General features: G+C 26.8%; 1 protein-coding gene across 1 annotated transcript; it reads right to left on the bottom strand.

Annotated features, from left to right (window-relative positions):
- Nucleotides 1–1,471: 1,471 nt before the first annotated feature.
- On the bottom strand, nucleotides 1,472–17,232 carry LOC107440544 (dual specificity protein phosphatase 22-B). Its single transcript, XM_016053504.3, has 5 exons — nucleotides 16,186–17,232; nucleotides 13,782–13,898; nucleotides 7,804–7,928; nucleotides 3,628–3,799; nucleotides 1,472–2,456 (listed from the first exon to the last, which is right to left on the bottom strand). The coding sequence occupies exons 1-5, from the start codon at nucleotides 16,204–16,206 to the stop codon at nucleotides 2,262–2,264; spliced, it is 630 nt and encodes a 209-aa protein (XP_015908990.1). The 5' UTR covers nucleotides 16,207–17,232; the 3' UTR covers nucleotides 1,472–2,261.
- Nucleotides 17,233–17,988: the final 756 nt, after the last annotated feature.

A 17,988-nucleotide genomic window follows, 5' to 3' on the forward strand; every position in this document is an offset into this window, starting at 1 on the left:
ATACATTTTTTAAAATGCTGTTGGTTATTTAAGCTACTTTTAAGTTATGCTTAGATAATTATAAAATGCTCAATATTCTATATGCCAATGATAATAATTTGTCACTGAGACTAGAAAGATGAAAATAAGACAAATAAAAACTATTTAAACTTTAAGGAATAATTTTCAACATTGTTCAAAATAAAACTGCTGACTGAGATAGGATAACAAATTTTTTCGATAACCAGAAAACGGTATCACTAACAGAAAAACAACTATTAATCCTTATGGCAATTGTTTAAAGATTCATTTCCATATTATTCTTTTCATATCATTTCAAGATTCAATTTTATACTATAATATTTCAACATCTAATAAGACTTTTAACGAAAATAAAAAGTTTCCAAACAACTTTTTACCTTTCTTTTTAAAAGAGGAAAAAGAAATACAAAATACATATAAACAAAATACAAACACAAACATATGTATGTAATTTAAATTAAAATTTTGAGTCAAAAATTAGTACCCAAAATAAAGTTTTGTTATTATTTTTAACAAAAATGCTCAATTTTAGAGATTACAATCTTTCTTCCAGCAAATTTAAAAAAATTCCAAGGTTGAAAGAAATCGCATAGTACGATAATTTAAAGAAATTAAAAAAAGCAAGTTATTTATGTAAATAAAATTTTATGAAATCTTCGTAAGTTGGCATTCCTTCAAAAAATCAAAAATAAAGTAACAGACAAAGACGTTAACTAACATAATGCTACAAGGTTATTTACATGATTTTATTAACGTGTTGGTCCATTAAAAAAAAAACACGTTTTTTTTTTAAACTTAACTTTTAAGTACAATCTTTACACTTTTCTTAACCCATATAAGCAGATTCAAAATCTTAACTAAGAATCCACTAAAGCACTTGTTATATAATTAAGAAAACAATACAATATCATTAGCCTGCTCTTTATTATTTTACTCTGTATATATTTAATTAGAGAAAACTGTACATTTTTAAAATTTTTTTTTTTAATTTGTCATGCTCTTGACACTAGTTGGAAATCTCTCATAACTAATGAAAATTAGTAAATACTAAATCTTTCTAAACGAATGAGATTTAAAATGTTTTTATAACTTTGAGTATTCTAGTTTGATTATGAATCAGATATATGCACTAATTCATGAAACAACTATTATTTAATGCAACTGCGCAATAAAAAATTCTATTCTTTCGCATAATGCCTTTTCAAATAGAAACATCATTGCATTATAACAAACAAACAAAAAAAAACAAGCAAACATGAATTATTTATTATTCTATTAATAGTATTTCTTTGATTCGGCAATAATTTGAATCAGTTCTATTCTACTCCTTAATAATTAAGAATACTTATTATTTAGTTGTTAGTTAGTGACAGATTTACTTTGTAAATGAATTTAAACAAATTCTATTACATAAAGATGCATTAAATGCTTTTTAAAAATAAAATAAAAAACTTTTCCCAACCAGAACTTAAAAATGGCAAATGATATTTTTTATTGAAAAAAGGCTAAATAAAAAAAAAAATTTGCAATTATACCAATAAGCTGATAAACAAGTTATCTATACTAGGCTTCTAATCAGGGTAACCTGTTTCATACTCATAGTTTTAATTGTTAAATTAAATTGATTTGCGATCAAGAAATGATTTTGTTGCATTATCATTGGAAAGTTCATTGCATTTTACACACTAGAAAGTTTGCATTAATTATGAAATAAATGCACTTTCTATCTGTTATCAGGTGTAAACTGTAGAGCCTGGTAAAGACAATGCCAAAATTAGGATTCAATCTGCATCTTTCGTCATTTATGATTAACCCTTTAACTGTAAAGCTACTGGAGCAAATTTGTATAAAATTTCCTAGCTTAGCATTTTTTTTTTCTATAGTACAGAGAAAAACTGGTTTGCTGTGCAAGACAGTAAGTATGTCTCACAGCTAAAGGGATCGCACAAATTAGATAACCAAACATCTCTAAAAACAATGCATTTATGGTATTTTGACTAGTCTGTCGCTACAATTAAAAATTGCATAGTCAAGAGCAGTAAGTGAGCACTTTTGCACCAAAAAAAAATTTGTAAAATTAATTATAAACCATCTTTTCATTTAGCCTCACCAAATTCATTAAGGCAAGACATTTCCTCCAATAAAATATACAATAATTATTGAGCTTTCTTAATTTAAGCATAGATCACACTTTACGAATATGTTTACTTGCTGTTAGCCTTTTCAGGCCAGAACAGTTGTCATGAAGACCTGGGATTGTCCCGATTAGGTGATCTTCTCTTTGGAGATGGTGGAGGTCCATATCTTCTACAAATTCCACCACATGGTTCTTTGGTTTTGGTTGTAGCATGATAAATGACGAGTAATTTCTTGCATTCCTTTTCATCGATTTGAAAGGTTTGTTTAGGGTACCGCTCTCTCAAGCGTCGCCTCTCCTTAAAATATAAGGGTTAAATTAAGGATTATATGTTAAAAGTTCAAATGGAATAAAATTTTATTTATTTTGAGGCATGAATGCAGAAAAGGCAAAAACAAAAATGATTTCTCTTTATTTATGTCTAAAAGACTTTATGTTAATAAAGCAAATATGTGAGGGTGACCATCAGCCAAGTTTTCTTCTTTTGGAAACAAAAATTCCTCTGCTATTTTTAGAAATCCTTTCAAACATAATAAAATGTGCCTTTCTTTGACAACATATCCATCAGGAGAGCTTACTGATGAAATCAACTTTTAGTGTTACAAATGCAGTACTTCATTTCATTTGCATTTTGGAAATACAATTTGGTGTTTCCAACATGTTCTGATGAGGGTCTGCAAATTTTAAAGAGGTAAATAGGTCTGTTTAATCTTTTGTGGCCTATGTGGGCAATTCCATACAAATATTATTTTGAGGTAGTTTTAACTTCTTTAAAAAGATCAGATGCTGGGAAGTCATCAGATTAAAAAATCTCAAACTATAGATTTTATACATGAAGTAACCAATACATATAAGACAGAAAATTGGCAAAAATATTTATTAAAAAAAATTGGCAATAATTTATCCAGATTACAGTCTGTATAAATGTAAGAACTCTCTTTTTCTACTATTCAAAAGAGGAAAATAGTTAAATTTTTTGAAAATAATGTTACTAAAATCCCATTAAATAAAATACAATACCTTTTACAATAAAATATGCATTATTTTATGAGTAATATGCTTGAATATAAAGGTCTCTAAAGAAAATGTACTTTCAGATTTTATGTTGCTACAACCTCCTTCTAATCATAATTATTTAATGAATTACTTTTATTTTACATTTGTTTAACTTCTAAGATCACAAACTAAAATGTAGCCAGGCATGAAACTTTTGACATTACATAATACACGACTTTTTTCTAACAATTTTTCTAATATATTAATTTTTAACATAGTAATGCCGATTTTTATTGATATATATTAGTCTGATATGTGCATTTGCTTAAAACGACAAACTGACTTTTGTGAATTGTCATTATAACGGTCTTCATTAAATAAAATAAGGAAAATTAATAAAATAAAAATACTACATGAAATAAGGGGCAGATAATAATAAAAAGTCAGTAAAAAAAATATATGTAAAGCAAAACCTCGGTTAGTCGCTGGAATTCAAACTGATGAAGTTGCTTTTGGAATCCACAATTTGGATTAGCAATGCTCCTCGCACCTCTCAAGATTTTTAAAGAATCCTTGCAAGACAGGGATGTGATGGACATAAGGTAAGCTGTAGCAATTGTCACACTGCGAGAGACACCAGCAAGGCTGTAAACATGAAATCAAAAGTTTATTAAGGATTGAAATAACTAAGTAAGCAGTTAGAAACACAATACTAATAAATAGTAAATAAAATGTTTTGGTGTGTTATACATTTAATTTCACTGACAAATTTTTAAACAAAAAATTATGACATTAAATTATATTTTTCTTTCAATTTCGTTAATCTTATCAACTAAATTTGATGCATTATAATAAAATAAAAAATAATAACATTTGATTACAAAATATTATTCAGCGAGAATGTTTAAAAGTAATGCTCTGAAAAAATAAATAGATTACTACTATAAATAAATTATTGCTACTATGAATAAATAATTAAAAAAAATAATAAATGGATGGAAATAATATCTTCTAATAATATATATATATATGTACAATAGGTTCATCGTTCATAATTTAAAAATGAAATATGTGACCAAATCTGTTTAACACTAACATTTTAATAAGAAAATTAACACAATGACTAGAAAAATAGGAATAAAAAAGTAACTAAGAATTAGAAAAATAAATGTATAACAAAATAATAATTAAAAGTATTAGGCCCTCAACACATCTTTATGACAAATTCATTTACTTTAAGATATGATCATTTTGCTATTAGAATTGTTTTAAAATTATATTCTTCTCTATTCCATATTTATAACTAAAATAAAAAAGAAATAATTGCTTAAAAGTAGCTACCAAGAAAAACTATTTTTAAGTGATTATGCATTTCCAAATATAAGTTCACCTATGTATAAGCCTAGAGTATGCAATTCACTCGAATTGATTTACAGTATACTCTCGGTTTTTCAACGTTGAAAGGACGCTAAAAGAATTTGAGATACCAAGTTTTTAAGGTAGGAAATTCTAAACTAAATATGTTCTAAAATATTACTCTAAAAAGTAGAGCCCTTAAACATAAGAATAACTACTATTAAATAAGTATATATACATATATATATATGTAATGATAGCTGACTATAAATCTAAATATAGAAATGATAATTTTATTTTTAAAAGACAAAAATAATTATGCATTAAATTGAAAAGAATTGGTTTACAATAAACTTACATTATGATTTTTTCGAAAAAATCTTGCATGAAAGAAATGTTCTAAATGCATTTAATAACAACTATTATCCTTTTTTTAGCAGCATATTAAAATACCAAAAGTGCTAAGACACAAACAATTTAAATCCTAGTTCAGGATTTTTTTTGAAATCATAATAAAATAATGAGAAATATCCCGTAATATAAATTTGATATTTTCATCTTATTATAAGTAGAAAAAAAATTCAGACAAGTAATTACATGAAAGTTGTGTTAAATTCAACTATCAGACTTGTTTTCTAGTGTAAAAGTATCAATAGGCAAAATTTTCTTTTCTACATGAAGTAATGGTCCCAAAGGTTTTAGAGTCTGTATTTATATATAGAAAATAAACATTCTGAGGGTTATTCACTCACGGAATGAGTCATTAATTTCATAGCCTCTTGTGAAAATTTAAGTAAAATGAAATACAAAAAAAATTGAATTCCAGACAGGTGAGGTCTCTAAAAAACACTCATTCAAATGCATATAAAAAGTAGAGTCCTAAAAATGGGGCCATGGATGGATGATGATGATAACTAAAAAAAATTTTTAAAAATCATGCACATAAGAAAACACAATTCATATAGCCTTTTATTGAAATTATTGCTCATAAATGTTTCTGTCGATCCAACAAAATGCACAAATATTATTTACAAAAATTAAACTAGATAAAATAATTACAATTAAGACAAAAAAAATATTCATTTACTCCAGTTCATTAGGGTCTTCATGAACTAGATTAAAGTGACGCTAAACACAAATATTATTTTTGGCATAGCTATCATATAAAATTTATTAATTATACTTGACTGAGGACTTAACTAAGAATTTCGATAAATGTAAATATTGTAATTCATTGATGAATTTAAATTTTAAGTTTTTTCTGGCAATATTTACTTAATTATGATTTGTTTGTTAAAACTCAATAACTTTTTATGTGATATTACGCATAAACATATTATTTCTAGTCTGTATTAAATAAAATATATCAATTTCAATTGAATAGAAAAATTTACAATGAAAAATAAATTGGCAAGCCACCAAGTGAGTTTGTTTACAAGTACCTAAGAGACTGTATCTGTCACTTAGTGATCATAAATAAGTTTTTATATCATAAATCTTAAATTTAAACTAAAAAGAAGATTTTATGAATAGAGCTAACTTTTCGCTTATTTCACAAAGAGGGCTGGCTTCAAATGTAAAAGGAATAGAAAATACATGAAAAAATGTTTGTAAAAAGAAAAAAAAAATTATAAGAACTTTTACTTTTGGTACGTGAACTAATAAAAACTACAAAAAGTGCATTTTGCAGAAGTTTTTTTTTCAATCAATGCGAAATAAATAAAAATAAAAGAACTGTGGATTTTGTACCAAAAAAAAAATTTAATGAAACATAATTTTTGAAATTTTTTTTTTAATTTATTAGTAGAATACTTCAAGCCAAAAAATTAAATATTTAAAGATATAAAATCAAATTTATTAATTAAATACTACAATGATAAAAAAGGGGGGGGGAGGAATAATTTAACAAGATTTACACAAGTGTTCAAAAATTAACCATACTTTAATGCTGGATATGTGTCAAAGTACACTTAAGATTTTAACACAAGAGTAATTAGTTTTAAACTTATATTTTATTTCTTAATGAAACTTTGGAGAGAATAAAATCTTTACTTCATTTTTCAATTGTTTATATAACATACCATAAGAGAGGGGGGGTGAAAAGAGGAATTTGCCAAGGACTCTGTTCCGACGACATTTAAAACTTTTTTACACATAGAATATTTATTTTACTATTTCTTTTTCATTTTATAGATAATATAGAAAAGCAATTAATAGTCTAAAGGCTTTGCACAAAAATATTTCCCATAAATCAAAACTACAAAAATTGGAAAATAAGATTTATTTTAACTTCTTTAAAGGGTTATTTATGTGGGCCCATAAAACACAATATTAGATGTTGTGCATATAAAATATAAAAATTAAATGATAGGAAAAATAAAAAGGGAAAAAAATGTTAGGTTAAAAACTGAGGATTTAAGATTCATTTTCTTAGTGATACTGTCGAAAAACATATTAAAAAAACCCAGAAAAAGTTTTAGCTTCAGACCTGAAAATTCAGAAAAACCACTCTGAATGCTAAAAAATATGAGGATCAAAAGTAAAGAGCATCTAAACATCATCTACTGATTCCCTTTGAGCTTTACTTGTTTCATTTACTTATTAATGCTTCATCTTTAGCTTTAATTAGGTTTTTAAATATCAACACCCTAACAACCACCTTGCAAAACAAGCTGATTTTTCTCTAATTGATGTTTTTGAAACTTTACTTGAGGTGTTGCATTTTTAGTTGCTAAATAAAAAATAATTTTTATCTCCAAATACAACAAAAAGGGGCCATGTTTGGGTGATGTTGATGCATAAAAAAAAACCATGCACATAAGAAAACACAATTCATATAGCCCCAAATAGCTCATCAAATTAGAAAACTGTCTGAATTTGTCAAATGTCAAAGTTTTTCCTGGATGGTAAAAATCTTTTGGAGGTCACAATGGTACTTTTTATTTATGCCGGTCGCACTAGAGTTGTACAATGGGCCATTGGCGACATTCTAGAAAGCATCCCTAAAGATGAACCAGAGACAACATACATACGTCACATCCTGTTCTACAGGGATGATGTACACGGACAGATTTTAGAGTGCACCAGCCACCATTTCGCACACAGGAAGTCTTTGGCCAGTGGGAATTGAACTCACGACTTCTTGATCATGGGTCCAACGCCCTACTAAGTCTGCTATCCCGGCCTCTCGAAGGTCACGATGATCCCTCAACATCACACCATGACTATACATAAATAATGATACCTAAAAGATATCAATATTGGTATTAAATTCAAAAGAAATGAATTATTACCAGTGAATGAGTACTCCACCACCATTTGTTCGAGCTCTGTGAATAAAATCATTGCATCGTGAAAAGAACTGCTTGAGATCTTGCCCTGGAGTATCAGCAGCTTGTATACATAGGTATTCTTTATCCTAATAAACACAAACCATATTAGTTTGAAAATAAAAACAAGTTTTATGTCACAGTAAAGTACAATTTTTAGAAGACAATATTTTTAAATAAAAAAAAACTGTATTTATAAAATATAAAACTTTTTTAGATTCAATTTTAATGGCCAAGGACATAACATATAACTAAAATGAAAAGTTTTCAAATAGTCATCTCTTACTATTATAAAACTTTAAGCATTAATTCAAAATAATATGTGAAATGTAGTAGCAGGGCCAGCATTTAACACCTTGCCAAATGCGATAAAATTTTAAATTTGGAGAATAAAATTGTGTTTTGGAAAATGATTTTCTCTACTGAAAAGAAATTAAAATAATGTCAAATCATTATTTTTTATTCAATTACAGTAATTTTTGGTAGATGTGCCGTGTAACCAATTACAATTTGGTCCAAATAATATAAGCCTGAAACAAACTATTGCAAAATAGTTTTCTATGGGAAAAAAAATTAATCATAAGAAATTTTTATGATTTGCATTTGGCAAAAACAGAGTGTGGAAAATTGGCAAATATTTTTGATATTAGGCTAATAATTTTAAATCCTTAACGTGGGCCCTGAGTAGGTAGATGCAATGCATTTAATGAGAAAAAATCAAAAAGATAATATCCTTATATCATAAACTGATGTTAATGATAAACTGATGAAAATAACTCTTGTTGGTTAAGTGTTGTAGACAGATCATTGTTTTCTTTCAATTTTAAAATTTAGTAGTAAGTATTTATCCAATCAAGTAACATTTGGGCAAGATTGAACAGACATTTCTTCTCAATTCATAACCTTCTCTTTAAATAAACAGAGAGAAAACTGATTCTTTTTACTTACTTTAACATTAAAATAGCTTTACTTGTAGTAAGTAACTCTTGCCTTAATAAGGTGAGCTTTTGTTTTTATCAAAAGAATTGTGCATTTTTAATATATAATATCTATTCATACTTTTTGAGACAAGTTGTGATGGATCAGTGGCAAAAAGCACAGAGATGTTATCGTGAAGGACTAGGGTTCGAAACTGAGTAGCGGTTTGAAGCCCACTCAGTTTCAGATCAATGGGTACCACCTTGTCAAGAATGTAAAAGCAGGTTGTTGACCACATCCTCACAGCCATGCTCAAAAAAATTGCGCAAACTTTAATATCCCTCCTACCCACAACGGGCTGTAAGGTGGATGCGTCGCTCTTACATTTTTAAATAATTAAAAAAAAAACAATGAATGATAAATTTTTGTCTTTGTAAAACACATTGCCATACCTTTAACATATGTTTTAGCAGATTTCTCTATGCCTTAGTCTAGTTTATAAAGAGTTAACTTCCTTTAAATAAATCTGAATCTTTAAGAAAGATTAGAAGGATAAAAAGGTAATGGAAGAACAAGCTACTTCCTTTTATAAAATGTAGAAACTATTTTATTATTTTTTAAATTTGTTTAAGATATAGAGGTTTATAACAAAAGTACTTCACAGTAAATAAAAAGAAAAACGCCCTCAAATTTCAAAAATTAAATTAATTTGGCTAGTAGGAAAAAAAAGAAGCAAATCACTTTTTTTTTAAAAAAGTTTATGAGTCAAATATCTTTCTTATAAAAATAAAAAAACTTATAAATATAAAGTTACAAATTCAAAAGTTATTAAAAAAATAGGTTGAATTATTATAAATAGTTTACTCAGAAATTGTAGACAGATATACAGTAGGGAACCGATTATCCGGAACGATCGGGACCATCGCTATTCCGGATAACTGATTTTTCCGGATTTCTGAATCGCAAAAAAAAGCCTTTTTTTTCATTGTCAAACTCAACTAAAAAAAAAAATATTTGGAAATAATCTTAAAAAGAAGAACGATGAAGTAATACACTAATGATTATTTCCAAAATGATGGTAAGGTAAACATCTTTCAAAAAAGAAAGAAAAATCCTAAAATCTTATGAGGAAAAAAAATTTTTTTTTCAAAAAAATAACGGGAATATTTATCGAATTTCGTTCCGGTTTTTTGGTTTTCCGGTTTTCTGATTTCCGGATAATGGGTTCTGTACTGTACTTAATAATTAAATCAATAATGCAATGTTAATATTTGTACTTTGCTCATTGATAGATAATTCATATTAGGAAAAAGAACAAGCTCAAATCACAACAAATCAAGGAGGTTATAATTTTATTCAAACTGAAAATTCTTTTTCATCCTTCTTTTTCTTATGAAAATTTTCACTTGAAATTAAATTACAAACTAGATTTCATATTTTAATATGATGCAACTACAATAGAATCCTAAGTATTAGGGATGACCATTTTCTGATTATACTTATAATATTGTATTTAACTCATTTAAAATCTACGCATATCAATAATGCCAGTGTGTAATGCATTAAGCTTGACTACTCTTAAATATGCATATTTTACAGCAATTCTGCTAGACTTTCGAAACTGCAAGTTCTTATGATCCAAGGACGTCCAAATTTCTTACTGAAAACAGATTCCGATCACTACAGACTGTTTTATCTCTTTATCCATCTATCAATATGCACATTCATAATTATTCTTTGCATTGATTGATAAAACAAAGAATCTTAAAAGAACAAAAACAAGGAGAGTTACATTTGTACAAACAAGGCATTCAATTAGGACCAAAACCACTGATCTAACACTTTCATCAATGATAAGTAACAATGTAATTTGATACTCAGAATTATTCAAATTGTATCCCTCAGCTATAAATAAAATTTCTATCTGGATATAGATTTAAAGTTTGGTTAAAATGTTGCCAACATAAATCTGCCAGTGCGCAATTCTTTTCTCCGAGACAGAGAAGTACTAGTAACAAAGGACTGATTTGATGACTTATTTTTCATTACTTATTTTTCTGGTCCACTCAAGGAATTTTTGCACATATTTGATGCATTATAAATTGTAAGCAGAATCACTGTTTTATGTTAATTGTTAAATCAATCGAAAAGATCAATTGTTAATTTTGAAATGTGAAACATGCTAAATTTAAATACTCTGATATCTAATCCCCCAATACGTACTATTGGTATTTTTACAAAAAAAAAAATTATACCAACTCCACAGTTATTTGACATGATTAGACATTAAAATTATTATGAAGAGATAGACAACCTGTAACTCTTGTTTCATGTTCCGAGCACCATCTAAAGACTCTTTTTTACATCAGACTGTTTCCAACATAAGAAAGTAAAATAAAATTTTAAAAAATATGCTACAGTAGCTTTTCTATAAATGGCACATCATGCCATTACTAATGTCAAAAATAATTCACAAATTACACAACAATACATCAACACAAGTATTATTTCTCCTATAATTTAGGACTGCAATAATCTGGCCTGCCCAAAAAAAATTCAGGTTTTCTAGTAGCATCAGAACAAAATGTAAAAAGAACTACTATCATATAAAATTACTGTTAAATCAAAGACAAATAAATCCCCCCCCCCGAATATTGTTTATGTGTGACTTATTGATTTTCATATATTTTGTGTTTTCTGCCATTAACTTATCAATACCTAATTGCATTTTAGTGGTTCAAAAATAGAATAAAACCTGCATAAATTGACCATTTGTATTGTCTTAGTGGTCAACTTACAAAGTGGGATGAGTCATTGTTGTTTTCTTATATCATGTTATTCTTGAGAGTCTTCATTAGAATAACATATAATAAGAATCTTAATTGTCTCCTCATGTGGTCAACTCACAAAAGGGTTTAGGTTAGCTCTTAACACCATAACATAAATACAATAGTGGTTTAAAAATAAAATAAAATCTGTTTAAATTAACCATTTGCATTGTCTTATTGGCAACTTACAAAGTGGGATGAGTCATTGTTGTTTTCTTATATCATGTTATTTTCGAGAGTCTTCATTAGAATAACATATAATAAGAATATACCTTAATTGCTTCCTTGTGTGATCAACTCACAAAAGGGTTTAGGTTAGCTCTTAACACCACAACATAAATACAATAATGGTTTAAAAATACAATAAAACCTGTATAAATTGACCATTTGCATTGTCTAAGTGGTCAAGTTATAAAGCGGGACGTGTCATTGTTTTTTTCTTATATCATGTTATTCTTGAGTGTCTTTATTAGAATAACATATACCTTAATTGTTTCCTCATGTGGTCAACTCACAAAAGGGTTTAGGTAAGCTCTTGACACCATAACATAAATATAGTATAAAATATTATAAACCTTTATAACATAAAAAACTTACTAAAAAGTTGTTGTTTTTTTCAGTCAACTTATGTAGAGTTTAGAATGGCATTTAATAAAATCCATGAATAGATTTGACTTACTTTACTGGTCAACGTACATGATAAACATGTGGTCAGGTTAAAAAAATGTTGCTCTCTTTTAATATATAGAATAAATTTGGTTCTTGATAAAAATGGTCAACTTAGGCAGACAGTCAACTTGACAGTTTTCACTGCATGTAATACATTACAAAATAATTAAAAAATTGTGATGTAGTATATTCAGTGATTCCGCTAGAGTTTGGAAAGAAAGAAAGATTAAAGAAATCAGGACTTTCATAATTCTAGATTTCCTTTTATTAAAAGCAAGTTCCTATTCATGAGTAAAATCTAAATTTTCAATCTCTTTATTCAACCATTTTTATTCACATTCACTATTCTTCTATCTATTGATAGAAAAAAAACAAAGAATTTAAAATGAAGATGGGTCATATTTGAACTATCATGGCTTTCATTTAGGACTAATCAAACATCTGCATCAAGGAAAGACAAAGATGTAATTTGATACTAAAAGCTATTACAATTTTCTCTTTCAACTATTAATAACAAAATACGATTTTTTTTCCTTTTTTTTTATCCTATATAAAGACACATTTTCATTTCGAATAAATTTTTCTTGTGTTAAAGAATTACACTCCCAGGGGATAGGTCATAACTCAATTTATTTGTCTCCTTTACAATTTTTGGCTTATATGACTTGTTATAACATCAGAGTATAAGAGTCTTATGTAATTACATCCAACTTTTAATACAAGTCTTCTTTTTTGTCTCAAGCATAAGGCGCCTCAAAAATTCTTTCTAGTTGGAAAGATATTTCATTACATATTAAAGATATTGTACTTCCAGGGATTGAAATATGATTGCCCCACTTTGTGTACTAGCCCCGAGAGTCTAGATACACTACTGTATCTTCCTCACATATAAGTCATACAAAAAACGTTTTTTTATTGTCCTAATGTCTTGTAATTTTTATATATCACCACAAATTCAATGCTGAATCAACAATAATATATAATTTAGTCTTTGCCTTAATAAAATGCACACAATTGCAAAGAAGTTTCAAAATTGGGTTTCTTTTGCTCTTGTAATTCATAAACTTCTATAAGTATATAGATTCAATCTCAAAAAAAAAAAAATAAAAAATGTTTATTAAAGACTAAAGCATATAATAATTTATAATAAAATTGGATTTAAAACTATTTTAAAATTGAAATATTTTTCAAGGCAAATAAATTTAAAGACAATATGATAATCATAAATTTAGTCACCAACAAATTTTTATCTTAGCTTTGGAAAAATTTTAGAATATCTAGTAATACATCCTTCTTAGATAAAACAGCACACTATAAAAAAAAATAACATTAAATTAATTTTAAGTGTACTTCTGTAATGTTTGGTTCAGCTTAAAGATTATAAAATACACAACATATAAAAATTGGTAAAATTAATTGTATGGTAAAATTAATTTCACAAAACGATCATGCAATATTTTTTATACCCCAAATGCTAAACATTAAGACAATGAACTGAAGATATATTTAAGTAAATAATTTTCTTACATCATGAACTTTTTTTGCATTGTCGTGGATGGATATAATGTGAGTAATGTTATTGGCTCGGAGTTGTTCCTGGTCTTTTGCATCTCTGAAGTTGCCAACATACAAACCAGGAAGAACCTAAAAATAAATAAAATAAGATAATTACAAATCATGCAGTAAATAATTCACTATTTGGAATTACAAAATATATATATAAGCTACAAAACATTGTTTCTCAAATAGCAACATTTTTAGATAAAATAATAAATTTAAATAAACAATTTGATATATTGAATAAGTTTTAGTATTTTGTATAATGAGTTTACAATAATGGCTGATAATTCTATTTATCACTTATTTTTTAAATGAAGTGAAGTACAGATAAAAAAATATTAAGATTTAATGCCAATTTTAAAAAAAAAATTAAAATAGTATTAAGCAAAATATCAGAATTTTTTTTTTTTTTTTTTTTTGTAAATTACAACTTTCATACTCTTTACACATTTTCTACTTTTCTAAATTAGAAACTTTCGAATATTTTTTTTTTCTTTAAGCATATTCCTTAAATCAAATCAGTGGAGTTAATATTTTAAGTGAAAAATTTACAGAAATTAATTAGCACAATTATCTAAATATTGTAACACATACTATTATTAATTCATCATGAAAAATTAAAGAATTCCTTTGAAATAAGGCATTAATTCCACCATGCATAATTTTGTCCCATGATATTAATAATTCTTTATTTTATTGTTAATACATTAAAATTCACTCATTATCAGTTCATAAGCTATATTCTCAGTTACTAAGTTTTATTTTAATTATTTTTCAACCTTACTCATTTTTTTTCTCTTCTTTTTAATCATTTTAATTGTTTGTGCCAGATAGAAAACAAAGAATTTCTATGCATAACTTTTAAAAATTTCAGCACATAAATATAAGAAGAAAAATGTTCGAATAATGCTTACTTTACATTTCATTCAAAAAGCTATGAGAATTTTTAAACTTTCTGATAACTATGTGATAATAAAAAAATAAAAGAATTTACACGCATATTTTAAAAAGAATTTCGTCTATGATATTATTTTTAATTCCAATCTCTAGATAAAAAATTTATGAAGTTAACACAAACTATCGATTCATATACTATTTGTGAGCCCTTTTATTTTCATTTAAACTGATTCTTATAATGTGTTTAATATTACATGAGGAAACAAAGAATTTCTATAGAAAACCGTACATATATGCCAACATCTCCCATTTAAATGAGACATATTTTAAAAATATTTATAAGTGTCAACATATACAGTAAAACTTACAATTTATAACTTTATTTTTAGTTAAATAGGTAAATTTGATTTACAGAGGTTTTAACCACCACTATATATAATAATTTAAAATAAATTTGTAAGACCTGCAAATCAGGCGATGAAGTTTTCAAATGCTGAGAAAATTAAACAAATTAAAATTATATTTTATTTCACTATCACTATAAACATTGTGAGGCATGACTTCTGTGTCACATCTAACTTTAAGTGCAAGAAAAAGTTGTTCAATTATTCTTACTTAGTATATTTTATTCCTATAGCCAAGGAAATTTTTTAATTTTCTAATGAAATTAAAATTAAAATAAGATTAATGAATAGGAGTGCTTAGTTTAATAAATAAAATTTAAATAAATTTACATGAACATTTTTCAGGGAATTTTGTCTAATAAGATTGATAACTGTTTAATCTATTCTCTAAATATATAATGAAAACAAAACATAAGAGAATTTTCAAGCAAATTTTGAAAGGATTTTTATCCAATAATGGTCAACCTATATTAAAATGCATTATGCTTAACTATCAGTTACTGGGCTATTCCTTAGCCATTAAATTTTACTTCAACTAATTTAAACCATTGCTCATTTTTTACAAACACATGATGAAACTAAGAATTTCTCAACAACTTTTATCTATTCTATAATAACAAAACATACAGGAATTTCCAAGCAAATTTTTATCTGTTAATTGTCAACCTATATTAGAATGAATTATGTCTTACTCTCAGTTATTAGGCTATTCCTTAGCCATTGAATTTTATTTAAACTAATTTAAACCATTGTTCATTATTACAAAACACATGATGAAACTAAGAATTTCTTAATAACTTTTATTTATTTTAAGATAACAAAACATAAAGGAATTTACAAGCAAATTTTTAAAGGATTTTTATCTAATGATTGTCAATCTATATCAAAATGCATCATGCTTTACTATCAGTTATTATGCTATTCCTTAGCCACTGAATTTCATTTAAACTAACTTAAATCATTGTTCATTTTTTACAAACACGTGATAAAACTAAGAATTTCTTAATAACTTAAAAAAAAAAAATCCAATGCATGAATGTATAAAAATGAATTGTCAGAAGTATGCTTACTTTGTTCATTCCATTTCCCATGGCCAATTGTTAGTAGGTTTGGACGTCAAATTCAGTATAGGAATTCTTAAAATAATTTGGCAGCTTAACTTATAGCTTTTAAATGGCAATTATCTTCGACAGATAACATCATTGACTACACTAATGATTGTTTCATACACATACTTTAAATATTTTTGTTTCCCAAACAAAAACAGCAAATGTGCTTTACCAACAGTGTGCTCAGCAAATTAAAAATTACTTTATTTCTTTTTAGGGTTGAGCAAAAATATTTGATTGTTTAGCTGACCATCTATTGAAGCCTGAATATTACCACGTAGGCGTTGGACGCAATATAAATCTGCACAAGCACAATATTTTCAACAACGAATATAATTTATAAACACTTAACAATAACTATTAACACTCACAACTGTGTAAATGACAGTTATGGTTTTTCTTTTTAAACTAGAGCACTAAAGCAAAAATGACACGGAACAGTGGAGGGATTTACATTGTTTGAGGTTCATTTTAAGTTTTAGGAAATATTATACTTAGTTTGAGTTCGGAGAGTTTAGAACCGTGACCATGTGACCCATCCTGATCTACGGATCGAGGAATCATTTTTTTATTTTAAATAAGGATAATATTTGTCCTTGCAGACGTTTTTAATCCACACATTCCAGCTTTTTCCACAGGTTTTCCATGCCGATACAAAAGCGAGAAACTTCAACGCCGATATTGATTAAACACAGCTCGCACGATTTAATATTGAAGATACAGAACCTAAACAAATTCCAAAGAAGCAGACGATTTCTTCTGATTGATATACAAAATAATCACTTCACTTCACGTCAATCATTCTCCACTAATGTTTCGAAATTGAAAAGTGACCTTGAAAATTAAAGACATTCCAAAGGATCGATGATCAGGCAGGTTTTGTCCCATGTGTTCTCCCCTAAACGGGCGTTAGCAAAGGCGCAGGAGTTCCAACGACTTTTCCTGATTTTCCTGAATCCCGGGACCAACCAGAAGGACATGCGCGTTCTCGACCAATGCGGACCTTCTGCGGAAGGGCTTCATGTTATGGAAGTTACTTTTTACTCCATTTTTCAAATTTTCATACAACTAAAAGTCCTTTCGTGTCAGTGCTTAATGATTGTTTTAGTCAACCATTCCGTTAGTCAGTCACACTCTAATGAACTGTTAAGGACCATATGTCATCCTACGAAATGTGAAATTTATTTTATTGAAGAAATGGCTTTTTTTTAAAATTTCATTATGGGCTAGAACTTTTTCCAGATCAAATTCTATGACCTTGATTTTTGTTCTCTTCGAATCTAAACAACTAAGTCTGTTTTCGAGAAATTTTACAAAAATAAAATGGATTTTTAGTATTTAATCTTTTCTGTTTACTGTAAGTAGGAAAAAATTGTTTAATATTTATTTTGGAAAAATAAAAGTGAAAGTTCATGAATATTTTCCAATCCCATGTAAAAATTTATGAAATAAGATTTTGAATTTGTATTAAATATAATAATAAATAAATAATCACTTTAGTTAACAAATTTTATACAGAAAGAGCACCGATATTCATATGAAATACATTTTTGTATGAATATCTCTTATTCATATAGATATCCATATAAAATATTTCTGTATATATCTATATGAATTATCGTTGCTTATCAAAATTATTTTTATTAATTAATTTTTTTTAAATGATTTTCAATCTTTCATGAATAATACGTTTCAAATTTACTTTCAATTTCTAAATTTAGAAAAATGAAATCATAGCTGAAATGAGAAAATATACACTGAATA

Source organism: Parasteatoda tepidariorum, chromosome 6 (assembly GCF_043381705.1).
Source record: "Parasteatoda tepidariorum isolate YZ-2023 chromosome 6, CAS_Ptep_4.0, whole genome shotgun sequence".
NCBI classification, from domain to species: Eukaryota; Metazoa; Arthropoda; class Arachnida; order Araneae; family Theridiidae; genus Parasteatoda; species Parasteatoda tepidariorum.